This window comes from Vanacampus margaritifer, chromosome 5 (assembly GCF_051991255.1).
Source record: "Vanacampus margaritifer isolate UIUO_Vmar chromosome 5, RoL_Vmar_1.0, whole genome shotgun sequence".
In the NCBI taxonomy this organism is placed as follows: Eukaryota; Metazoa; Chordata; class Actinopteri; order Syngnathiformes; family Syngnathidae; genus Vanacampus; species Vanacampus margaritifer.
The window spans coordinates 21,808,554-21,835,221 of record NC_135436.1 but is presented as its reverse complement, the minus strand read 5'-3'; the positions used below and the strand labels follow the sequence as shown (position 1 = coordinate 21,835,221).

The 26,668-nt window shown below is 38.5% G+C and overlaps 2 protein-coding genes across 5 annotated transcripts in view; both read right to left on the bottom strand.

Moving 5' to 3' along the window:
* Positions 1–1,756: 1,756 nt before the first annotated feature.
* Positions 1,757–26,668, bottom strand: part of LOC144052383 (prolactin-releasing peptide receptor) — a 32,207-nt gene continuing 7,295 nt past the window's right edge. The window contains exons 1-4 of one of the 2 annotated variants that reach the window (XM_077566388.1): positions 12,903–13,109; positions 9,217–9,685; positions 7,462–7,859; positions 1,757–5,967 (exon numbers count right to left, since the gene is read on the bottom strand). In XM_077566388.1, the coding sequence (XP_077422514.1) occupies positions 5,746–5,967; positions 7,462–7,859; positions 9,217–9,679 (1,083 nt within the window). In that variant the 5' untranslated portion in view covers positions 9,680–9,685; positions 12,903–13,109 and the 3' untranslated portion in view covers positions 1,757–5,745. Of the gene's footprint in view, positions 5,968–7,461; positions 7,860–9,216; positions 9,686–12,902; positions 13,110–26,668 lie in introns of those variants that run through there. The other variant, XM_077566387.1, reaches the window with a different exon arrangement.
* On the bottom strand, positions 15,105–26,376 carry gvin1l2 (GTPase, very large interferon inducible 1-like 2). Of its 3 annotated transcripts, none has more exons than XM_077566382.1 (4): positions 26,231–26,376; positions 25,994–26,152; positions 18,038–25,154; positions 15,105–17,948 (listed from the first exon to the last, which is right to left on the bottom strand). In XM_077566382.1, exons 2-4 carry the CDS (start codon positions 26,034–26,036, stop codon positions 17,804–17,806), a joined length of 7,305 nt encoding a protein of 2,434 aa, XP_077422508.1. In that variant the 5' UTR covers positions 26,037–26,152; positions 26,231–26,376; the 3' UTR covers positions 15,105–17,803. The 3 variants fall into 3 exon arrangements, with proteins under 3 accessions (XP_077422508.1, XP_077422509.1, XP_077422510.1); XM_077566383.1 differs by having other exon boundaries at positions 25,994–26,117; XM_077566384.1 differs by having other exon boundaries at positions 25,994–26,095; positions 26,231–26,353.

Sequence of the window (26,668 nt, the reverse complement as noted above, 5' to 3'; positions counted from 1 at the left end):
TGCATTTGAATCAGGGTCTCAACTAGGATACAGAGAGGCGCGGCAGAGGCTGAGGAGGGGGATCAGAAAAGCCAAGCGCGTATTGAAGAGCATTTTTATGGCAAGGAATAAAAACCCTCATTGGATATAAAACCGAACTCTACCAACAGCTCCCCCCCTAACGCCCTGAATCAGTTCTTTGCCCGGTTTGATCAGCAGAACCAAGAGACCAAATGGAGAATAGACTTACCCGGAGGAGGAAGGCATCGGGGCCAGACGGGGTCTCTGGATGCATCCTTAAGGCCTGTGCTGACCAGCTGGCAGGCGTGTTTACAACCATCTTTAACTCATTCACTGCCATTGACGGTTATAGACGTCAAAATTCATTTGAACTCTTTTGATTAGTTTAACATTTTTTTCCACTTTTGTTAACAAAAGTATGAAAACCTAGATTTTTTTTATTGTACATTTAGAACAGATATAAAATTTGTGATTAATCGTGAGTTAACTAGTGAAATCATGCAATTATTTATGATTACAAATTTTAATCGCCTGATGCACCTAATTTTTAATAATCTTTTCTATTAAAAAAATCTAATTATTTAAAAAATAATAATCTTTTCTATTTAACAACATATTTTAATAATTTAAAAAATAAAATAAATAAATAATTGTAATTATTATTATTTTTAATCTTTTTTTATATATATTTTTTGAATTATTTGATTTTTTTTTACATTTTTAATAATCTTTTCTTTTAGAAAAAATAGTCAAATTATTATTATTTTTTAATTTTCAATAATTGTTACTACTTTAAAAAATAATAATATATATATATATATTTTTATATTTTCTTTAAAAAAAGTTGAAACTTTTTTTTTTTTTAATAATATTTTCTTAAAAAAAAGTTTAACCTATTTTTTTAAGTGGATAAATCAAATGTATCTTTTAGCAAGTAGGGCGGAGCTGCGCATACAAGTCGTGACTACATAGACCAAGATTCCTTGCAAATCAAATCTGCAAAGAAGAATAAAAGAAGACGACGAAGAAAATAGCGAGCATAATCGTTCGAGATATTCCCAATGCATTTATATGAGCAAGAATTCCGGTGATGAAAGGAGTAACCCAGAGCATATTCGGGTTTTTGTGCGTGCTTACATTACCTTTAAAAGAGTTATTGCCTGCATGTAAACGTAGTCTATGACTGCTCACCCAGCCACCACACGAACACCATCGTTAAATTTGCAGAACTGATCCACAACAACAACGAGACGAGAAATGATCCAGCGCTTGACACAACGGTGTTACAACAATAATTTGGATTTGAACATTTCAAAAACAAAAGAAATTATAACTGACTTTCGTATCAGTGCGTATTGGCCATCAGAGGCAATCCCAGCTCCCTGAAAACCTGCTGGTCAGGTTCTACAAGGCCACCGTGGAGAGTTCTCCTGTCATATTGCTGCACGGTGTGGCATGTAAGCCGCACAGCAGCGGGCAGGAAGACTCTCCATAGGGTGGCGAGAACGGCGGAGGAAGTGATAGGGATTACAATGCCCCCGCTGGTGGAGATCTATGCTGGCAGGCTACACAGTAAAGCCAGCTCCATCTCCAAAGACCCCAAACACCCTGGCCACAAACGGTTTACTGTTGACACTGGGCATGCGCACAAATAGACTACTGCATAGTTTCTATCCACAAGCAGATAAATGTATAAAACCTCCTTAATAAAAGCACTTACACATGACCGCTTTGAAATGGACTTTATATTGGCTTCTTTTATTATTTGTTGATGATTGATGTTTTTAGGATGTAGTGCCGAAGGCAAGGATGCTGCTGAAATAAGTTTCATTGTGTACACAATGACAAATAAAGATCTATTCTATTCTATTCTACATACAACGTTGTAAAGATGGCTCATTTTATTGTACTTTCACAGACAATAATATATCATCAATACAGTATCTGTTGTAATTGAATCCAAAATAATGCAAAATACCAACTTGAAATGATGATAAAAATTATATAAATACGATTTGAGAAGAATGAGATGAACCCCAATTAGTACTATAATAATGGCACGATGAAAGTTTTTTTTTTTGTCATATTCCACAATTTAAACTTTGCATGGTTTGTTTACACTATTTAGTTTCAACACAAATGGCATCATTGTTATCATTACTAATGAGCATAACTTGTTTTGTTTTTTTTAACCTATAGAGTGGATTAATTAGTGCTATGGTTACAAACGTTGCCAAGCATCTCACTAAAATCAAGTGACCACTGACTTTATACAGTACATGTTGTGAGACTAACATACTGTATACTCTAAATCTAACAGATTTATTGCATATACAACAGATGTAGAGCATATGAACATTTGTAGGAATGATTAGCTCCGTAAAGGACACAGCATGTTTGCCTGTTAAAGCTGCAGTTGCTTTTAAAGTGCTCCATAAATAAAGCTGACTTAATACATTCAAGTGATATAGTGTGTAGAATGCTGCTGCTGAATGCACATCGTTATTATACATTATGGTTTCAAATGACACATTACAGGCAGACCAGTGATTCGGTGGTTGTTCGGTCTGGCTCGCAGTTCTGAGGTTGCTGGTTCAAATCATATTTGATGTTTTTTTTTTTTTTTTTTGTTAATGGATAAAATGGCAATGTAATACAGGGATTAAAAGCAAATCATTTAAATGTTTATAAAAAATAATTTTATAAAATTAATAAAATGTCACATAAATAACTCCAGGGTGATTTTTAAAATATGTATATAAAATGGTTATTTGTCATAATGTTCTTATCGATTGGGCAAGAAAATTGAGTTGATTTATTACAAAACAATCAAAAGTTAGGTTAAATTGACCCAAATAGCAGGTAGGTCAATTTTTTGACCAAAATCAGATTATTTTGTGACTCAGTAGTTTAATCAGCAGCTTAGAACTCTGATCGGAACACCCCTAGTTATAGGGACTGTTTTTATTTTATTATCTACAATTAATCAGTCAGCCAATTATTGTTTTGGTTTAATGAGCAATTAATAAAAATGGCCCAAAATTATATAAATACATACAAGACATAAGTGTGTGTGGATGCATTATTTTTTTCTCCATTTTATAATTCAAATTTACAAAGCAATTAATAAAAAAAAAAAAAAAAAAAACGTGAGAAAATACGTCTATATGCAAAATTATTAATTTGATTATTTTTGTAAACAATAAACCACATTTTTTAGATAATAAATAAAAAACTTGACGTCTGACTATACGGCTACACGTACGCTGTTTGAAGAAATAAAGGACCTTCTTTTCAAGAAACAAAAGTCAGGCAAGGCCTCCCTGAAAGAACATGAGACGCAAATCTAATTTGAGGAGCGCTAAATGCAGTCTGAAGGTTCACTTAGCGTGAATAAGCATGGCGGCCGGTTGCCAGGCAACGGGCAGTCAAGCAGATTGTTAGCGAGGCGAAAACATTGGCTGACGCTGGTGCAAATCTGAAGGAGGGGCCATAACTGTACACTTGGGTCAGATATAAAAAGTCTACACACCCCTGCTCAAATGCCAGGTTAATATTTGCAAAACTTTACTACCATTAATGTGACCTATAACCTGTACATCTCAAATGAAACATTTTCAAAAGGGGACGTAAAAAGAAAGCACTGAGAACGGGGTAGCAAAAGTGTGCACACCCTCGTATAACTGGGGTTTTGGCTGTTTTCAGTGTTCACCAATCACATTCAAATTCGCCCACCATTGAAAGTGCCTCAGATTAACCCTGAATAAAGTTTTTTTTTTTTTGTAGGCTTTTCCTGGTCACACAAGATAGATACGACACAATCAAATAAAGTCCATAAACACAATAAAATAATAAAGCCGTAAAGGCATTCTTTAATGCTACATTATTGACAAGCTCAGCTGGTTTGGTAGGCTTTTCGTGACATATGCAAACCTGTACAATCACACTCAGTGTATTTTTACCTTCCTTCTCCAAAAAAAATAAATAAATAAAATAAATCGCATTGTACAGTTTACAAGTCACATAAATGGTGGGAAAAAAAGTTTTGAAATTATTTACCTTGGTTTCAATTTGTATCTTATGCCACAAGAAACAGGCATTTGAACAGGGGTGTGTAGACTTTTTATACAGAGATTATGAAAAGCTTTTGAGGACACGCAAACGTGATTAAAATTCAAGTCACATTGTTAGCGTCTCTCACTGTGGTACTCGACTTGTGGTAAACAAACAAAGAACTAATTATGTTAGATGCTGTAATTAATTCCAGTGCCCGTTTTGCCAGTTATTTATGCTCACTGCCGCCTTGCATAATAGAAATAAACACATCCACTACAAATAATTACTACATTTATTTATCCATTTTCTGTCTTCTTTTGTGTTGCGGGTGATCTGCAACCTCTAGTTTGCATGCTCTCCTCGTGGTTCCAGGCACATTAATTACAAGGTTCAAACTCAGAGATTAGGGTCGACGTTCACCGAGCTGCCAATAGATTCATCCATCCATTTTCTATACCGTATCACTGGAAACTATCCCAGTTGTCTGGGCATGAGATGGGCTACACCCTGGATGAACGCCAGTCACGGAAATAATCCACAGAGTCTTGGACTGTTATTCTTGATAACTACCATTTTGCACAATAGGAAAAGAAAGACAAGATAAAGCACGAAATAATCCACAAAGTCATAAAAGTAGTACCGTAATTCGGCTTTGTACGATGAGTTGTCTTACTGTGAGTGCGGACAAGGCTGTGGCTGCGGTGTTAAAATTGCTAGCAAGATTAGAATGTAGCCTCGCTAATCCCGCCTAACGTTTGAGCCTCTGACCAAAGACACGCCCCTCACTTACAGTAAGTGCACTAGCGTGATTCTTAAAAACTGATACCTGACCAACTAACTTGTGACATTACAGCTAAAAAGTTGTTGGCGTGTGCATTACATTTGATTATTATTAGCCATTTGTTTACTTGTTTAGCAACAACTAACTAAGCTAATCAATACAACAAATCAACCTCCATTATAGGTTCCCATAGCCACTCTATGTTGAATATTTGTTTTTGCACAAGTTCATGAAAACTAGTTTGTTCTGTATCCTCCTTAAAAAGAAAGAAAGAAAGATGTAACACCACTATTGACCACTAGATGGTGGCACACTATCGAGTTTCACACTAATTTCGAAGGTAATTGTAAACAGGAAGTACAATATTTCAACTCACTCTAGTTTTTGTTGAAGATTATTGAATTCAGTACTGCTTTTTTACGCCTACAAAAATTGTACAATGTACATACATATTCAGACGTGATTATCGACGTATACTGTTAGATAATACATTAAATGTTTTAATTAGGGGGGGGGGGGGGATTGTATACAGATGTTCCGCAAATCAAGAGCACACATAAAAATGAAAATCTAAAACTGTCACAATCCAAGCCGATGAGTTAAGGATTAAAAAATGTGGTGATGAATATTAGAGGTGGATGGACCGTCTTTTGCACGTGATTATAATCCAATTGTGGTGAGTTCGCCGCATGGTTAGCTCTGTGAAGTCAGCCATTTCTGCTCCAAGGGGTTACACAAGATTTGATCACAAGGTCCATGTAGGGCAGAGTACGTTCGCGCTGGCCTTTTTGACTATTGCCCACGTTTGCTGTTCTTTTCTCCATTAACACTCGTGGGTTTTTCAGAAAACACATACGATTTGTGGTAAACGGGTCTTCACGATGCCGATGGATGGAGCAAGATGACGTTCAAATCCGGGACATGGTTCTCTGCACCCTCCGTCGGCTGTGACAAAGGCACAGGTAGCCCCGCAGGTGTTTGCGTACCTTGCTGTGCAGCGAGGCGTAGATGAAGGGGTTGTAGCACGCCGAGCTCATTGCCACTAAGTGACAGCACACTTGCAAGACGTTAATGTAGCGCTTGCCGATGATGTCGCAGTCCGGGTCCAGGTCCAACAACAGGTTCAGCACCTTCAGATGACATAAGAAAGATCACTTCAAAAAGTGACAGACACAACCCAGACTCATGTCAACAGTATGAAAGTTAACTTAAAATCACTATTAAAAAAAAATAGAATGAATGAAGGAATTCCTTTTTTTTTAAAAAAAAAAATAAATTAATAAATAGATAAATAAATAAATAAATAAAATTTAAAAAATCTGTTAAAAAAATATACACAGTGTATAATTTAGAAGCAGTTACTTTTTATTGTATATTCAATCACAGTAAAATTAACATACATGTTTTGTTCATTGTACATTAAATACCAGTAAAAAGTAAAAGTAAAAAGTTGTTCTGTAAAGCTGTTTCTATTAGCAATACATTTTTTTTACTGCTTTTTAACCACAGCTGCAATTCCCCCCCCCCCCCCTTAAAAACAATAGCTTTGTTTTTATACAGTATATTGATAAATTAATGAATAGGCCGTTAGTATATCAATTTTAAATGAACATAATACATTTAGTTTACACTTTATATGAACATGGTTTTGCTGTATATGCAAATATTCTTGTCTGTAATATAAGTTAAAATGTAATATGGTTTATTTTAGCATAAACAAAATGTACTGACAAAAAAACCCGTTATTTTAACATGATGTAATTTTAACTGTATCCCAATGTTTAGCTGTGTTTAAATTACAGTCATTTGTGAATTCTCCAATATAAATGTTTTTGTGCCAGTATTTAGTTGTTGTTTTTTTTTACAGTATGTCATGATCTTACAGAAATTCATTCATTGTTAATTCTAAAGCTATTTTTTATAGTACAGTACTGTAATAAAGAACAGAAAAAACATAGAAAAAAAATCTTCTTTTTTTTTTTTTTACTAGTAAACAAAGAGAGTTAGCTCTTATTTTTAATATGTCCGATGCATCAAACAATATTCTGTGTGTCTTGAATTATCAGTCAAAAATCTCCCAACCTTCTACCAATATTGTTAACTCTGCTTTGAGAGCAGCTGGCAGTGAATGAGTTAATTTCATTCGCCTAAAACATGTAGCTCAGATATTCATATTTGAAATGGTGTCAAGTTTAAACCAAAGTGATAAACAAATCCAAACCATCTTATTTCATGGGATCGGATGATATGGGACATTCTCAGCATAATATGGTAATGCATATTTGATTGCATAAAGCTTTGCAGGTTTACTTGATAAAGAAGTGGCATTTGGGGGGAAATAGGAGTTGTTTTGCTTCCTCAACCCCCATGTGGTTATCATAACCCATTTGGCACAAATTCCGCTTGAAGAAGACATGCTTATACCTGCTTTGCCATTTCTACTGATGATCTGCCCTTTTGCATGGCTCATTGAGGACCTAATGTCTGAATGGTCAGAATGATGCACTTCTCTAATAACCGTCGAGAAAGATTGTCCTTTTAATGGACATTAGGTCCTCCCGTGTATGGATTTGATGAAGCGTAAATAGGCGAGTTCATGAGAATGCTCGATGACATCATCTCACCTGCAAAGGCAGCCAACACAGAGCGAACGCCAGCACCGAGGCCACCAACAAAGAGAAGGTCCTCCTCCGCTTTTGCTTCCAGTGTTGCCTCCTGCTCGTCTGCTCCCCGGGCACAGAATAGCGCTTCAGACTGACGCTGATGGCGCAGTACGAGATGCTCACGGACAGCAGCGGGATCATGTAGGAGGTGATTAGGATGAAGCAGGAGTACAGTAGTCGCAGGTTTCCGTTTTCCGGCCAGAATTCTTCGCAAACGACCAGGTCGATGCCACTGGGCCGTAGGTCCAAGTAGCGAGTGTAGAAGGACGGAGGAGCGGCCAAGGTCAGAGATAAAAGCCACACGACCAGCGTCACTGCGCCGCAGCCCCGAGAAGATATCCTCCGACGCACGGGGTGAGCTGAATGAAACGACAACCAGAAATGTTTTTCATTTTAGTTGGCCAGCAGTTTTTTACCCCATTACCATAGCACTGCCAACCAACCCGCTATAAAAAGAGACAGCAGGCTACATCTTGTTTGGTTGCTTAGCAATTAGCACCACTCATGGTAATGTCAAATTTTGAAGTCAATTCAAAGTGATGGACTTCCTGCCTATTGGTTCCAAAATACTTTTTTTTGTAGGTCTTCGGCTGTTACATATGGTTCCCAATTGTTGTAGCTCTAGGTCAGGGGTCTGCAACCTGCGGCTCTGGAGCCACGTGTGGCTCTTTATTCCCTCTGCCGTGGCTCCCTGTTGATCGGCAGCATTTTTGTTGTTGTAGAAATTAGTATATATATATATATATATATTTTTGATTAAATATTCTTTAAATTAATTATTTGTTTAGATTTTTAAAATATTCATATTCAATATTTAAATATTCAAAAAATATTTTTTTGTTGCTAGAAAAAGAGATGAAAGGTAGATGAAAAAGTTTTTTTAAATGACCTAAAATTGTCCAAAAAGTGAGCGGAAAAGCAGGAAATTACCATAAAATGTCAATGAAATTGCCACAAATGTCAGAGAATTAAATAAAAAAAGCCAGGAATGAAAAATTTCAAAAACTAACCATAAAATGTCCAAAACCAAAAGAAGAAATCCCCCAAAATACTATAAAATGTCTTTAGAATTGCCAAATGTCTGAATATTTGTTTTTAAAAAAGGCAAAAAAGAAAACATTTAAAAAGTCAAAAATGTCAGAAAACTGAAAGCAAAACAAGCAGAATAAAACAAAAATAGCCATAAAATGTCTAAAAAAAGAAAGAAGAGTGGCGGAAAATGAACATAACATGTCCATAAAATTTCCAAAATAGAAAAAAAATTGACAGACTGGCCTAAAAAGTCTACAAATATATGAAAAACGAAGTTTGAAAAATGACACCCGCCCAAAAATAAATAAGTAAATATATATCCAAAAATAGAAGAAAATGAATCTTTACATATTGGATGCTGCATATTTTTGTGTTATGGTGCAACTCTAATGCCTCGCACGCCCTCAGTACATTAGGCTAACCCTAACACGGTTTCCTTCATCACAATGTTCAAATATTTTGTGGCTGCAGACAGATTTTTGGTTATTTATTTTGCTTAAAATGGCTCTTTTGACAGGAAAGGTTGCTGACCCGTGCCCGAGGTGAAACATACAATCGGGGATGCAGGATGTAGGGGGCGCTGCTTTTTTTTTTGCATAATAAAGTAATAAACTATTGTTGATTTTGCCACACCTGACGTGTGTGCAAAGTTTCACGGGCATGCTTTGCAATCATTAGTCTTACCTAGGACAACATAACGGTCCACGGCGATGGCCGTGAGGGAGAGCACTGAGGCAAACACAGTGGCGCATTGCACCAGTGGCACCAAGTGACACAGGGGCCTCCCAAAAGCCCAGCCGTGGCTGTCGAAGGCATAGGACATGGTCAACGGCACGCAGCTCAAACACATCAGCAGGTCTCCAGCGGCCAAGTTACCGATGAAAAAGTTGGTGGCGTTGTGGAGCTTCTTGTCCACCAGGATGCAAGTCAAAAGGAAGGAGTTCCCCACGCCGGCTATGACTACCACCAGGCAGTAGAGAGGCATGAAGAGGAGTTTGAAACGAAGCAGAAGCTCCATGCCGGTGAACATGTCCAGTGGGTCACTTTGATTGAGCGCTTGACTTTTGTCCCCTGCCAGTCTGTGTTGTTCTGCTTGGTGGCTCATGTTGGCGCTCACATCCAAGTCTCCTTTGATGAGGTTGTCCATCCTTGCCTGTGGAGAAGAAGCACGAGCGCTTCGTGAGTCAACAGTGTGCGTACATGGCTACATCTATAATCCATAGATAATTGCTGTTTGTTTGCCCAAACCTAACAATTTTGATGTTTTCTTTATCAGTATCTTTTGAAGAAGTTGTGGGGTTTAAATACATACTATTTTCCCAATGCATTTTTGTGGCCCTCAATTATATGTGGCTTTTTTTTTTAAAGACAACTATAAAATAAAAAAAAGTCAACAAAATACTAAAATACAATCAGCAAAATAAATACATTTAATAAATATATTAATTCATTCAAAAATAATAAATAAATAAACACGAAAAGACCCCGAAGACCACACAATTCACGCTGAACTAAAAGCCAATGAATAAAAGTGTGTCTTAAGATAGATGGGTGAAATCACTCCTCATATGCCTATACAGGACGGTTCCACAAGGGGGCGTAAAATCCCCATACAAACGCCGTTGACTAACAGGACATTTACTTTTATTTGTTTGGAAACTATATATAAGACATTCATTCACAACATTAGTGAGTTTAATCTAAAATGATCAAGAATGTATTTGCTTTGGATCAACATTAACATTATGTTAAAATAAAAAAAAGTCGCAATTCTCAACTTTAACATTTATTCTGACTCAGGGACTCAATACAGAAGATGCAAAAGTAGCTCAATGATTATCCAAGTCCACCAAGGCAGGCAGTGCGTTGTACGTGAACGGCATTGTAGACAGATTGACATTTCAAACCAATATGCCTCAGCTCTAAAGTGGCAGAAGTGAGAACATAATTCATAACGGCAAAGATAAGAGTGGAAAGATGTAAGTTGCTTTCACTAAGAGTTCATTTGAGGGCACTGACATTTCCCTGCGTGTAATGCTTTTCCAGGCAGAATATACAGCAGGACATGAACAACATGCCTTTCTCTTCAAATAGCGCTTCGAGGCCTCTCGCTCTTATCACAGCATCATTTGGTGGTGCCCATGGATACGGATGGGGGTCATTGCTATCACAGGGCATGATGTCTGCTTTTCATGGCTCATAGCCAAGACCTTAACAAAGTAGCTTCTGCTTTTCGTTTTTAAACAGTTACGAGGAATCATGTGTCGAAGTACGGAACATCAGCCATGTGCATGTTGCGGCTGATCTTTGGCCAAGACCGTGAAAGCTGAGCATGCTTCTCCACTGTTGCCAATTGCATTGATCAGGCCAACAGGTTGACTAAAGGCCAGATGCTTGTTAGCTATCGATCCTCCCTGCGGCAGTGGCACAGCTCAATCCTCTTCATCGCTAGGTGACATTTGCATTTATTTACTGTATTTTTAAATCGTGAGCATATTAGGTCAGTCTCCGCGTCCAATTAGTGGATTTGATCAACTGAACATCTCCTATTTGAAATCAAAATACTGTCTTTTGCACATAAAAAAGGCCAGTCCGTCTCCATGATTGCAACCTTCACACAATAATTCAAGGCATAGAAAATATTTCGCTGAATGATTTGATTCACGTAATTAAAGAAAACTCATCCATGGAAATACTTTTAGAGTCAAATGCGTGGCTAATATAGTGCTAGTTGGCTACAACACACAGTGTGAGACGTGATGTTAAATGCATGCGCGCTAACTGAGGATAATGAGGTGCAGGTGAGGGAAGGCACAATCAGCAACAAGTGTGCGCTTATCTGCATAATTATGTACTAGTACATAGTTCACAGTTTTTGCACGTTTCAGCAGTTATCTTCAAACATGCATTATGTATTTAGAAAGAGTCTTAAATACATGTACTGTATGTACTCATGTTTTTTTTTAATGAAATCATTTTTCATTAGCAAAATTTGAAGTTTTTTTTTTTGCTTAATAGTGACAATATAGTAGTAGTAGTTTTTATCTCATTCACTCCCAGCCATTTTCACTGAAGCAATCCCCTTCTCTCCTGGCTGTTTTACTGGATTTTGACTGATTTTGCAAAGCCCACATAATATTGTGTTCTATTGCTATAAAAACATAGAACCTACCAAAAGAAAGATTAGAGTCTTTTCTTTCATCAGGAATTTTTTTTTATATTTCTATCTGTATCCGATTTGCAGCTACTAACATTAGAATATAGCTAAGTTTTATCATTATTCACAAATCTGTTTTAAACTGTGTTGTTTGCAACACGGCCCGGTCAATCTCTTATACTCTGCTGCCACCTGCTGGCCGTTTTTGTAATAACTACCATTGCTTTAACCGTTCTCTGCAGTTCAGAGGCTGCATCAAAGCCTTGTGTATGCTCTAGCATTTAAAAAAAAGTATAAATACTTCTTTGGGACAATGGTAATATTTAGAATAGAACGTATTTATACATTTTTGGGAGCAAATGAGTTAATAATCCTGCGATTAAAAATGCAAATTCATGAGGCCAATTCCGTGTAATAACGTCAAATATTTTTTCAAAGAATTTAACATAATTACTAGGCTTGTCACACAAACAGTGTCTTGTGGTGGCGTCCATGTTCGTGCTTTTCACTCTTTGAATTCATTCTGCCTGCATTCATCAAGGTTCATGTGAGTGCCACTTCATGTTGAAAATGATTTCAGTGCAGAGATGGGATTTTTTATTTTTCATCCCATCTACTCCTAATGAATCGATTCACTTGATAGTATATGCACAATATTTGCTTGATGGATTAATCTGACAAATTCCTTTAGAGGCATGCGTAAATGTGTTCCTAATCCTGGATGGTCAATTATCAATCTGGTGGATCATTGTGCCGCCAATTAGTGCTTTGCGGTCTCCTCGCATCAGCACGCTTGATGGATGGATTATCTTTCTGTCAGTGTTCATTTCAGGTATGAGAATATAATACACATTTCAACCATGGATTGAGTATTATATATGTGCTGTCAAATAATTAAAGAGGAGAGGGGGAAAAAAACATAATTTTAAGTGCCCTGAATTTATGAAATCCTCTAAAACCCCCAAGAAAATAAAAAATATTTTGAGAGAAAAAAGTTGAATTACATATACATATAAAATATATATTTATGTAATTTAATGAGCAATGCAATGTGTACAAACAAATGTCTATATGTATATATGTTGGTATGTATATATACACAATGTATCAAAATCTAAATGCTATTGGCAACAAATATAATGAAAACAACAACAAAACAATAACAACCAAAACACACACACACACACACACACACATAAATAAAATAACTTACCTTAGTTGACGTTGCAAATTAGAGATGTAGAAAAAGCTGATGTTTAGGTCTTCGTTCTTGACTGTTTTATACTTCAATACACAGTATATAATAAAAATAGATATTGATTGACTTGTGCAGCCGTAGTGAAGGTCAGTCAGTCAGGAGGACTCGGAGAGAGTGAGTGACTGATGCGACGAGGAAGGACCCAAAAGCAGCCCACGTAACCTCACTCAAAGAAGAGAGGAGAGGTCTGTCTGCTCCCCTCCCGTCTTGAAACACACCAGCAATCCAATGAAGTGTCAAGTCTACATTGTAGAGATCGGTCCAAGTGCTACACACTTCTATTTGGCATTGTGTGGAAAAGTGGCATTATGCTGGGGAAAAAAAGGTCATCTTCCTCGTAATTTTAATTTATTAATTTAAGATAAATTTAAAAAAAAAAGAATAACTATGGATTATGCTGTGGAATAGATAAGGATTTTATTCTATCATTCTGGAGCCTATCGCAGTTGATGGTTGGGTGATAGGTGGTGTACATACTAACTGACTTTTCACCAACAATGCTTTTATAGTTAACGAAAATGAACGAATTAACTGAAGCTATAATTGAAAAAGCATTTTCGTTAACAAAATAAAATAAAAACAACAGCGCTTTAAAAAAAAAACTATAAAATGATTTAGGTTTAAATTTGGATTTATAAAAATCACTAAAAAAGTACATTGAAAAAGTCTTTTTACATTTTAGTTATTTTACGGCTTGATGGAAGAAGGAAGGTTGAAAAGTCGTTTGGGAGTTGTAGTTTACCTTATTGCTTACTGCATATCATTTTGTCTAATGAAAATCTTCTAGCTAATACTAACATATAATACAAATGCACAGATTGGCCGATGGAAATTAGCATAGATTAATTACGATAATAATAACCCTTGTTATGTAATATGTTTGCGCCTGTCAATGACAGGGCACATTTAGACAATAATTCAGACTTGATAATTACCAGTCACTTATGGCCTAAAAAATCTATCACGATGTTTCAAAGAAATTTGCGGTGACAATATTGGTAATAATTACTAAAAAATAGATTTGTGATTGGTGCTTGGGAATAATAGCACTTGTATTGCAGCACAATATTTAAACCACCTTTTTTCCCCACAATTGAAATGTAAACAAAGTGCAAATATGGCAACTGTAATGGAATGAAATGGAAATAAAAACAGGCCAGGTATTGTTTATCCTGCGAGGTCTAAGGCTACGTTCACACTGCAAGTCTTAATGTTCAATTCCGACATTACCTATTATTAATTGCGACCTCAGTCTGTCTGCTGTGTGGACGTAATGCGTCCCCAAAGTGACCCGCATGCGCAGAAAAAGATACAACATCACCCACAAAGCTGTGTTTGCGGAAGTAAATACGTATCGTCCAGCATGTCAAGGCCTGTCGTCGGGGCTCATATTTTTACCATCTCATATCTACAGAGGAGTGATGCAGGAAGAGGTAGAAATAATATTTGGTGAAAATGAGGCGAGCCTGTTCAGCGCCTCATCTCACGGTGACCTGTCCTTTCTTTCTCCCTAGCGATGACGTCACGTCATTGCCGCGCGTAATAAATGAGCCTTCTGCATGGCTAAATTACTAATATCACCACCACAAATGTAATCTTTATAGGCTACTTTCCGTTCAGACTGCGGTCGCATCGCAAAAATTCGGATACCTATCCTCTCTAAGACCATATATGAAAGTGACCCAGGTCGGATATGGAAAAATCAGCTCGCATTTAGGCAAAATAATCCAATCTGCGTCGCATTTGCCTGCAGTGTGAACGTAGCCTAATTGTAACATAACTGCTTGCGAACGCGACAGCAACGCGCATGCATTCGTCGAGAGCACGTTAGCTTAGCGGTCGATTAGCATCGCAAGCTCACGTCAACTAGATGGCGAGTTACTGGTCATGGTAAAATAGCCACCGTGGATTGTTTATCTTGGCCAAACAATACGCGACCGCTTCAGTATTATCCAACCACCCCACCCACTCAATTTGTATGTTTAATGTTCAGTGTTTTGAACAAATAAATGTGTGTAAAATTAGACACAAAAAGAAGAAATTTGATGTATCAATCTTGTACAGTAGGAACAAGCTGGTATTTTAAAAGGACACAAAAAACAATTAATAAATAAGAACCACAAAAAACAATATACGGTAATAAAAACAAACCAAGGGTTCTTTTTAAACTGTATTTCTTGTACAAAATGGTCAATTCAGATATGATTGTAATAGATTATGAAATCAAATACACTTAAGCTGTAACAATATCAAATAACATGAAACATTGTGAGTCATGAGTCACTAACTCTTTACTAACACAAAAATAACTACAGGTAATAGAGTTTACCACAGGAAAAACAATGGGAAAAAAGTTGTCTTTTGGTGAGGTAAGGCATCAACATAGTTTTTGTTTTTAATACTTAGTCGTGAATTTCACTGTTCGGTTTCCTTTTCTACTACTTAACTGACATTTGCCTTATTGCCGTTAAGTGGCAGAAAACTGAGCAACTCATTGACAATTGTAACAGCTCCAATGCATTGAACTCATAACATATTATTTTATGCAGCCCACTCAAGGTAGCTCACTCCAACTTTGCCAAAGACGCGAAACTACAGCCAAGATTTTTGAACCCAGAATTGCGAGGCAGACATGCCAACCTGTGGATGGTGCACTGCTCCGGAATACAAAAAAAAAGAAGCTTCTCTGGCATTGTCATGGCAACACTGCATTACTGAATGTAATAGGTCCATAATATTGGTGGACCAGGCAGCACACTGATCATGCTGTGTTACCAGCAGGGTATGATAACACTCCTGTTCAGTTGGTCTCAGTGCCTTTGCTGACTGCAAAAAGGCTACAAAATGGTTGATAGTAAACACCACATGTGCAGGTAAAGCGCAAAACAACAATCGCTTTAAACTCCATTAATATATACAATAAAACACCCCAATTTTATCTGATTGTAGGTCTGCATTTGAACATTCCGAAAGTCTGTCCAGTTTTAACAGGCCCTTGAAAATAAATCTCTCTCTTCTCTTTGCAGCATTTCTTTTCAATTTCCTTGCAGTCAGGGGCCTCCATGTATGAGCTATTGTTGGGTGCGCAATAAAGGTCTGGAAACTCTAAAATGTTCTCTTGCAGCCATTTTAAACTGCTACAAAGTGGGGAAATCAATTCAGTACATAGACAAAGCACTCAATAGTAAGTACCATTCAGACGAGAACCTTGGCTGCATTAGAGAGAGAGAGAGAGAGAGAGAAAAAAATGGTGGATATTGATTTTGATACATCGCAGAATTCTGAAGGGACATCATTTTGCAGAGAGTGAATGGAAAACTGAAGTTAAAAACAGGGATCTGTAAAACAATAATGAAAGTCAAACTAATGAGACCCAAAACGCAATTAATTGGCAAAGTAAGCGAGGCAAATATAGAGAGACACGAGAGGAATAACGGATCTGGGCTAATACATCGTTGAAAAAATGCCAATTTAAATAACGAACGACGGATACATTATTGGACATCCATTTCTCTGACTAATGACGGATTGACGATTACAACGTGGTTCAGCTTGAAATATTGACAGATTGACGACGACAGAAGAGTGTCCCAACTGTTGAGAAATGACAGATGCTCAAAATGTATTGACGCTGCCATCTTTGCTAATTGTAATAATATTGAAAATGATCAATTATATTTATCCTGCCAGTGTTTGAAATGGAACAATAAAGTCAAAAGACTGCTATAAGTTTTTTTTTTTTCATCAAAAGGATTTCCACTCTACTTTGAAAACCAAATTGTCACTTTAGTTACTTACTGTACCTTCATTTGTATCTACTCCACGCTCTCCTCCGAATAGTTCTTCCTTCAGAATCAGTTCAATCAAGCGGAGGTGCTGGTGGGGAACAGCCAGTCCCTTATGCGTGCCTGTCGTACACAATTTTGTTTTTCATGGAGGTCTGTAATTTTCTGTAATTTGCGCATCGGTGCAGTAGTGGCGAGTGTACACCTCCCTACGGGAGCATCATCCTGAGCAATTTTGGCCGGCTAGTGGCTTTTTGGTGAGGATCAGCGCTCGTGACAAAACAAATCTAGAAAATGCTTTTTGGTACACCACACAGATCCTGTTCCACTTCTCCATCCTTGAAATTTTGCAACATTTTAGACATTATCATTGTCATATTCCTTAAAAGGTTTTGCATTCATTATGCTTCAATTAGATGACCATTAAAATATTTCTGTTTTTCAGCTGTTTAAAATGGGAGGGGGGTAAGTTTTTTGGCCCCCCGATACCGATTCCGATACCCAGCTTTGCCGTATCGGCCGATGCCGATACCATACCGATACCTAAGTTTTTTTTTCAACATGAAAAAGCTGTCCTGCCATTGGTTCAGGGCATTCAAGGGCCAATAGGATATCTTAGCTCGGCATGCAGTGAACATGTCACACATCAGTAAATGTCGTGCATGAGCAAGACACAAGATGCTGCAAGTCCTATATTAGGCCTGCATGGCAGCTGGAGTATTTTAATTTCAGTCATTAGAATGTTCCAAAGGAAGAAGGATGAACTCGACAAAAAATCAGCAATTTGGTGGTGTAAAAAAAAAAAAATGAAATAATAATAATTATTATTATTATAATGAAAGCATTTTAATCATGAAATAACAAAAATCAGCTTTTTGTAAGTGATTAATAAAATGTTTATTATTATTTTTTTTTTAGATTTTCACTCTAGCCACCAACAACCAAGTATGTTGCTGTCTAATGACAAGAAAACGTTGTTTCTTTTATACAAAACACAAAAAAAGTAGGAGAAAATAACACATTTCATGCACACAATGCATAGGATGTACAGTAGTTACGCTAAGACGACTTTCACGCCAGTCCACTGAGAAGGAAGTTGTCACTCAAACTGTCCAAGGCCTCCTCCTGTGTTATCGCCTTCCACTCTTCTGGGATCACTGGTGGCGTCCGGTCGTATTTATTTGCAAACCTCTCATTAAATCTGGCTAGGACATACCTTTAAATAAAGGACAAACGTTGATTATTTCACACACATAACACAAAGCCTGTTACAAACAAAAGACCAGTGATGATATCTGAGCATACCTCCAGTAAGGACTGGGTGTCTCTTCAGGTGAAAAATCCCAGTCTAGGTGGATGGGTTGGAGTTCCCAGCAAGCCACAGAGACTTCTTGTGGCTCCAGCTCATCAAGGTTTGCACTCTCAGGGGTGATCAAAGAAGTGGGCTCCAACATGCATTTGGGCCTATGGAATGAGGCCTTGTGAACCTGATGCCCGGTTTGCTCTACTTCACAAGGTGCACTGCACATTGGACATCGGGCCTCACAGCCTTTGACTTTGTTGAAAAGGCAGTCACTTGGTTGAGTAGGAAGGCACTCGAGGAGTTGGTCACTAGCCATGTGTTGGGAGAAAGCCTGGGCAAGGTCCAAGCGCAATGCTGCCAGTAACTCCATGAAACATGTGACAAGGTGATCCCATTCCGTGGTAATACTGTAGAGTGGTCCCTCCAGACACTCCAAGGGGATACATGCATCTCCATCCTCCAGAATGAGGCAAACTTGCTTCAGCATTGGCTTGGTGTCAGTCAGCACTGCGCTGGTACCTACTGTTGTTACTTGGCTCACAGCTGCTGCAACCTTTCCGATGATCTCTCCTAGGCGCTGGTGCCTCCATGTATTCACATTCCAATCTGTTAAGTGAGTCACAACTGTCTCCTGGATCTTCTTCAGCCTGAAGCTGTCAAAAGAAAGCAAGTACTCAGCGAAACTTTCAAAGCTGTCTTCATTGACTAGATCCTCCAGCAATCGCTTACGGAAGGCCAGTGGGGAGAGATATTGTGGGACTTTACACTGGATCTCCTCTGCAATTTGCATTCCTAGAGGTCTATAGACATAGTCCATCACTGTAGGTTGGATGATATCAGAAATGAACCTATGAGCCAACCTCTGACGCTGGTCTCGTTTCCTGAACTGGTAAATGAATTCCGCCTTGAGTGTGCTCTTTTTGGCTTTAATGGACTTCAGAAGCTCTCCATCCTTGGCAAAGCGATTGTGGACTCTTTGGAAGTCTCTGCATGCAGCGTTACATACGAAGACTTTCAGATCCACCCCAAAGGCTGTCTTGATTTCCAATTGTGCTTCTTTCAAGGCTTTATCAATTACTTCTAACAGTTCTGTGATGTAGCTGTCGGAGAAGTCTTGTGGTAAACTGACTTTTTCTGTGACAAACTGTTGGTAATGCTCCATGATGTTGCTTGCAAGTTGCTGAGCTTTTGCCTTTGGTGATTTGTTGTTGCCTTCAAACAGGTTTTTCATTCTGCTACTGTATCCAAAGTACTCATCATGCACTCTAAAGCAAGTGGTCTGATTTTGGCCAAAGGCCGAAAGTTTATTGGAGTGCTTTTGGAGGCCATGGCTGTTGAGGTTTGCTGCAAGAATATTCACCACCCTGGTGGTAATATCTTCTGTTGTTGAAGCCCTGAAGTCAAACTTGGACAATGCGTCCTTCCACACACCCTCAAATTCCTCTTGAAGAGCTTCATCTTTAAGGAGCTCGTTTTCTGATTCACTGTTGTCTAAAAGTGTCTGAAGCCTGGCATTTTGCTTAATTTCCAGTATAGTTTTGATTCTGTTGAGCTGAGTTGAAGAACAATGATTCTCATTGATTCTTTCCAACCTTTCGATTGTCATTGTTGTTACTCGATCTTCAAGCTCCATCATGTTGCTCAAAATTATAGTTTCGAGTATCTTAATGTAGACGTCAAGCTTGTTTTCCTTCAAACTGGCCTTCACACTTGACTTTTGCTTGTTTACTTCCCTTTTAACCTCTCTTTTAGCTTCATACTTTAGCTCACACAGAAAGTCGCTTTGGCTGGAAGGGTTCAATGCATCTGGTTCGGTGGAATCAATTGTCTTGGTTGCTTGTGTAAGCCAGCATTCCATGTGTTCCAGCAAGCTGTCCTCCCACTGAAAAAGCTCAGTGCAAAATATAGAGAAGACCAAAGCGATGTCTTTATTTTGCAGGCTAACAGAGAAGGATTCTGCTTTTACAGCCTCCCAAACACAACACACACGGCCCATGAATTCAGTCCAACCACATGGCCCTGACTGACTGGCTGCCTCCTTCAGTGCCCCAAACAAGGTACGCTTGAACTTCAGTATAGCTTCACTATGATGGGTGTCAACTGATTTTGAGAGGGGCTCGTTGTACCAAGGACTAACATAGGGAATTAAGTTTTTTTTCTTTGAATTATGAATCATTGTATCAGTATCTCTAAGCGTTCTCTCTTCAGTCTTAGTTTTCAGGATGTTAGATACGCGCTTTAACTGTGTGGCTTCTAATGTGGTATTTATCCCTTGATCCTGGACTAAAACTTTGCAGATGGGCATGGAGCCACATTCTCTAGTGCGCAATAGAGCATTGACCTCCACTGTGAGACTTGTCTCAAGCTCAGAAGCTGCACGTGAGTAGAGATTTTGCATTAAAACCTCACTTATCCCAGCTCCAACAGTTGCCATTTCATTATCACTGACCTGGGTGCTTATTTGATGATCTGTTGCAGAGCAGAGACCCTCGACGTCAATCAGAAGGAGAAAATCACAGTTCAGCTTATTTTTTAACTTAGGTGGTAGTTGTAGGGCAACTATGTATACCCCCCTTGTTGATCTTTTACATCCATCTGGAAATTTCACCCCAAATAATGCCAAAAGGATCTCAGAATTTCTTGCATGATACACTCCAAGGCTTGTCAGAACCTTCAAGCGATCTCGAGGAAAGCGATGTTTGATTTCTGCAAAAACACTGCCAAGCCAGCGCATGGGAATATTAGAAGCATCTCCATCCATGAGTTCTAGCGGAATCCCACTGAGGATCAAGTCAGCAGCAACACTTGGGAGTCGCAGCATATTATGGCTCCCACCACCAGGGCTGACGTGGGTGAATTCAAAAATCAGACCCATCTCGCGTAAAAAGTGCTCAAGTCCCAGCAAAAAAGGCTGTCTAGATTTTTCTGCCGGATGTTCGATAGATGCAAGTTGTGTCTGTTCTTCTCCAGAAGAAGTCTCCGGAAAGGTTGTGTCATTGAAGTCATTCATATGAACATTGAAGGTTCCATTATCATTCAAAGTGTTCAAAGAAATGCTTTCTTCAAGTATCTTTTCAACCGAGATCTCTTCTTCATTTGAGGAGTCAAAATGTCTATTTTGCAGAGATTCTGATTGTTCGTTGTTTGTGGTTTGAAAAATATGCTTCGAACCTACAGCACTCTCTGAATCAGCAAACACGAGATCATTATCTGTTACCTGCTCAAGTTCCAGCAAAAATGGCTGTGTAGATGTTACTGCCTGATCTTCAGATGCATTTTGGTATGATTGTTCTTCAGTAGAATAAGTCTCCTGAAAGGTTGAATCACTGAAGTCATTCACATGAACCCCTAAGGGTGTCTTTTCTCTCAACACTGAGTTTAAAGAAACATTATTTTCAAGAATATCTTCACCTTGGAGCTCCTCTTGATTTTTGTAGTCAAAATGTCCATTTTGCAGAGATTCTGGTTCTTCATCGTTTGTGGTTTGAAATACGTGCTTCAAAGCTGCCCGACTCTCTGAATCAGCAACCAAGAGATCATTATCTCTAAAAAGCTCAAGCAAAATTGGCTGTGCATATGCTACTGTTTGACCTCCAACAAATGCATCTTGGCATGTTTGTTCTTCAGTGGAAGAAGTCTCGTGAACAGTTGAATTACTGAAGTCATTCCCATGAACCATTAAGGGTGCCTTTTCTGTCATTACTGGATTCAAAGATACATTACTTTTAAGAATCTCTTCACCTGGGAACTCCTCTTGATTTGTTGAGTCGAAATAAGCATTTTTTAGAGCTTCTGATTCTTCATTGTTCTGGGTTTGAAAACCTCCGTTACTCTCTGAATCAGTGACCTCTAGACCTTTGTCAATACGCTGCTTGAACCTCAGCAAAAATGACCGAGCAGATGTAACTGTCTGACCTCCATCAGATGCATCTTGGCAGCTTTGTTCTTCTCCAGAAGAAGTCTCCTGAACTGTTGATGCATTGAAGTCAGTCTCTTGTACATCTAAGGTTCCATTTTCCAACAACATTGAGTTTAAAGAAGCATTATTTTCAAGTAAATCTTCATCTAGGATTCCTTCTTTATTTGGCGCTAAAACATATTCATTTTGCACAGACTCTGTTCCTTCATAATGTTCGGTTTGGAAACTGTGCTTCAAACCCAAGTCCTTGTCTGAATCGGCAACCTCCAGATCATTGTCAATACGTTGCTTGAGCCTCAGCAAAAATGATCGTGCAGATGTAACTGTCTGACCTCCATCAGATGCATCTTGGCAGCTTTGTTCTTCTCCGGAAGTCTCCTGAACTGTTGATGCACTGAAGTCAGTCCCTTGAACATCTAAGGTTCCATTTTCCAACAATACTGAATTTAAAGAAGCATTGTTTTCAAGTAAATCTTCACCTAGGATTTCTTCTTTATTTGAAGCTAAAACATATTCATTTTGCAGAGACTCTGCTCCTTCATAATGTTCGGTTTGGAAACTGTGCTTCAAACCCAAGTCCTTGTCTGAATCGGCAACCTCCAGATCATTGTCAATACGTTGCTTGAACCTCAGCAAAAATGACCGAGCAGATGTAACTGTCTGACCTCCATCAGATGCATCTTGGCAGCTTTGTTCTTCTCCGGAAGTCTCCTGAACTGTTGATGTACTGAAGCCAGTCCCTTGTTCATCTAAGGTTCTATTTTCCAACAACACTGGGTTTAAAGAAATATTATTTTCAAGTAAATCTTCACCTAGGATTTCTTCTTTATTGAGAGACTCTGTTCCTTCATCGTTTTCAATTTGAAAACTGTGCTTCAAACCTAATTCGCTCTCTGAATCTGTAACCTCCAGTTCATTGTCGGTACGCTGCTTGAACCTCAGCAAAAATGACCGAGCAGATGTAACTGTCTGACCTCCATCAGATACATCTTGGCAGCTTTGCTCTTCTCTAGAAGTCTCCTGAACGGTTGATGTACTGAAGCCAGTCCCTTGTTCATCTAAGGTTCTATTTTCCAACAACACTGGGTTTAAAGAAATATTATTTTCAAGTAAATCTTCACCTAGGATTTCTTCTTCATTTGGCGGTAAAATTTTTTTATTTTGCAGAGACTCTGTTCCTTCATCGTTTTCAGTTTGAAAGCTATGTTTCATACCTAAGTCATGCTCTGAGTTGGCGACCTCCAGATTATTATATACATGTTGCTCAAGCCTTAGCAAACAAGCTACTGGCTGACCTTCAGCAAACACATCTTGGCACGTTTGTTTGTTGTTTGTTTCTGCAGAAGAATTCTTGTCAAGTGTTGATTCATCAAAGTCATTCCCCTGAAAACCTAGGGTTTTATTTTCTCTCAACACTTTGTTAAAAGACCCATTATTTTCAAGTGTTTCTTCACCTGGGATCTCTTTTTCATTTGAGTCAAAATGTCCACTTAGCATTGACTCTGATCCGTCATGGTTTTGCATTTGAAAAATGGGCATTAAATTGACTTCGTTCTCTGAATCTGCAACCTCCTGATCGTAATCTCTGAGATGTTCTATTTCACCATCCTCAAATGTTGAATCCGTGCAAAAACTGTCACTATCATCCCTGGAATCATTGGCTACATTCTGAAGCTCTGATTGTTCAGGAATGCCGTTGTTCTCTTTTGTCTGCTGATTAATCAGGAGATCTTTTAGGTTGATTTGTTTTTGCATTTGCAGCAGTCTAAGTTTCACCTTCATCCAACTAAGGAAATACATTCTTTCTACTTTATCTGGGGTAGAAACAGCATTTGCAAAATTTTTCATAGATGGAGTCTTTTTGTATCTGCTCAAACGGCCTACAATGTCTTTTCTCTCATTTTTCAATCGAGGATCAAACACTTTCCCTTCTTTGTTGTTTCTACTTTCCTCTTTTTCAATTTCAGCCAACCTGCTCCACAAGCCACCTTGCAGTGGCAACTGTTTTTGCCTAAACACAGCAGGTCCCTCATCTAAACCTTTCAGAACTTCCTCTGCCATGTGCATTGATTTTTTACAGACTGTCCCTTCATCGCAATGGAGCCCCAGCTCTTCTGCTAACTTTGATGCTCCTTCGAGTGTTACAAGTCTCAGGTCTGGTAGCAAATGTTTGACGGTATCACAAAGTACATTAGCAAGGTTCTCTGCATTCAAAGCTCTTCCTGACACGATTGATCCATCTGCAAGACCTATCTCCTCCTGAAGGTTCTTGCCAACAAATCTCACCGCTCTGTCCTTTATAGTGTCAGTCTCGGACCGGTCAATCAAAATGAGCTTGGACGTCATATCTTTGCAGGAGGCGATAAGTTGCTTCTCGTTCTCACTAGGATTTTCACAGAAAAAAATAACAGCTGAAGACACTTGGCTGAGAACATGGAGGCATTTCTTATGTGTGCTTGCATCTCCCCGTAGGTTAGAAAAGACCACTGGAACTGGGAAAGAGTCTCTGTTAGGGTCTCCTATAGGAAGATACCATGCAGTCTCCACAAGACCGTTGGAGAGTCTTCGCGGTATTTGTCCTCCTTCCATCTTTTCGTGGAGGAAAGTTTCACTGCCAAATACATGATTTAGCACTTCAGACTTTGAGACACTGCAAGAGCCAAGCCTCACACACGATATCATTGGCATAGATGTGCTTGCCAAAACTGCTTCTTGGACTTTTTGGTCACTATCCACAGACTGGGACTGCCATAGCCTCACTACACCTCTCACAGGCCAAAGGAGGAAGCTGCTTGGTTCTTCATCATTTAAATGTGGAAGAATCAGGGGTACGGCAAACTGGCACTGCAGCATATGTGCTGTTATCTCCTGCTGAAGGAAAGTGTTGGCACATAAAAAGACAGCTGTCACTAGATCAAGAGGATTGATGGTAGAGGAGTGGAATCCTTCACTATCAACAGCCCTCTCATCAGGACTGTCCATAATATCCGAGAGGGCCTTGCAGCAAGTACTCCGAGCATCTGGGCGAAGCAGCCAAAGCCTTTGAAAGAAAGATTTAGGTAGATCATTGTTTTCTCGGGGTGTTAGGTTGTCCAGGAGCCAGGTACTGAGGTCCAATATTGATGCTGGTTCCAGTTGGGAAGGATAAAACGGCTCCAGGCCAAGTTGTAATAGAACATCAGACTTGTTCTTTGCGGGCTCTGGTTAGAATGAAGCACAAACAATTAAATTGTTTTGTAGACACCTAATTTACACTTTTGCTCATTTCCAACTGCACGCTACCTAATTTGCCCACCTCAACTCTACTGCACTGTAGTAATGTTTTCCCTTTAGTAAGGACAGGTTCCAAGTGTGTTGAGCCAATATCATATGGCAACATATTGTAAACCACAGTTAGTTGCTTATTGGTCCATCATTTTGTCATTGCCCGGTAATTTTAAGATTCCAAATAAACTGATATGCTAATGACGACTTAGCCTGGTGCTATGCCTTAGCTACTGTATGCATGGTGCAGTATTTGGCAGTACAGTTCTTTGTTGCAGCAGTCGCTGGCCTCAGTCTCATTTACAGTAAAACAATAAAACTGCCACATGCCAAGGAATAAATACAAGAACCCTTATTCTTCTCCACTGGTGTTGTTTATTGTGTATCATTCAACGCAACCAAAATTTAGCACTGTGCCGTGGAAGAGGTACTCACATGCCAATGCAATTATTGATAAAAATGTAAAAAAAAAAAAAGATACTTGCATACTTTTAGCATTGCTACAAAAAAAGAAAAAAAAGATGGATTGAGATTTTAGCACGGCAGTGTAAATAGGAAAATTAAATGTCCTATGATTACACTACCAATCGTACATTACAGTCATATAATTAACATTTTATACACTTTTTTTGGTGCAGACAGGTGAATATTTAATCTCACATTGCATATTGAATAACAGATTTAGTGTTATAGAAATCCTCCACTGCTTAAATAATAACATTAATTAAATAATAGTTATAATGAAGAAAATCTAACACAAGTAAAATCAACTTACTTTTCCTTTTGCTGCTCAGCCTCTTTGAAAGTTTGGTTGACATGATGAACTTCTTCCTGTTGATTTACTTGTTTCTTCTCTGTCTTCTCTACATCACCAATTCTGAGTGGAATTGTGTGGAAACCTGTGATTTTATTTAAATGCGCCACATAAAAATCACTGGCACAAAAATGTTTTAACCTCATTAAAAATGTTTTGGGGAAATGTGTACATTCCGCATGCCCGGCCGGTGCTTACCTATCTCTCTTCTTCTATTTTGTTGGAATTAGCCATTATTGTAAGAAAAGTCAGTACATATTCCTTCACATGCACTCAGTCAGAAGCTGTTGCCTACCGGTGGAGCTCTTATAGGCATCTGTCAAACACATTCCTCCAGTTGTCTTCTATCTCCACCATCCAAAGTACAATATGTCCACCCGTTGCACGCATAAATGCAAGTGAACAAGCGGCACCACTTGTTGCGTCAACATTCTTTGTCTGACACAAAATATGTCCAGTCATAACAATGCACATACCAGAATTCCTGGAATCTGGCTGGAAAATGAATGAGTCCAATGTGACAAATGTTCAGAATCACATTGAATCACTAGTAAATGGACAAAAAAACACAACTGAAATGCTCAAGTGTCTTTCATGTTTACTTAGGATGCACCAATACCACTGCATTTCTGTACT

What these genes read in the sequence shown, in the direction of transcription:
- gvin1l2 (XM_077566382.1), bottom strand. Translation starts at nt 26,036, where the DNA reads ATGTCAACCAAACTTTCAAAGAGGCTGAGCAGCAAAAGGAAAA. An exon ending in GCTGAGCAGCAAAAGGAAAA is followed by an intron (nt 25,155 to 25,993) that starts GTAAGTTGATTT and finishes CATTCTAACCAG; the next exon opens with AGCCCGCAAAGAACAAGTCT. An exon ending in ACACCCAGTCCTTACTGGAG is followed by an intron (nt 17,949 to 18,037) that starts GTATGCTCAGAT and finishes CTTTATTTAAAG; the next exon opens with GTATGTCCTAGCCAGATTTA.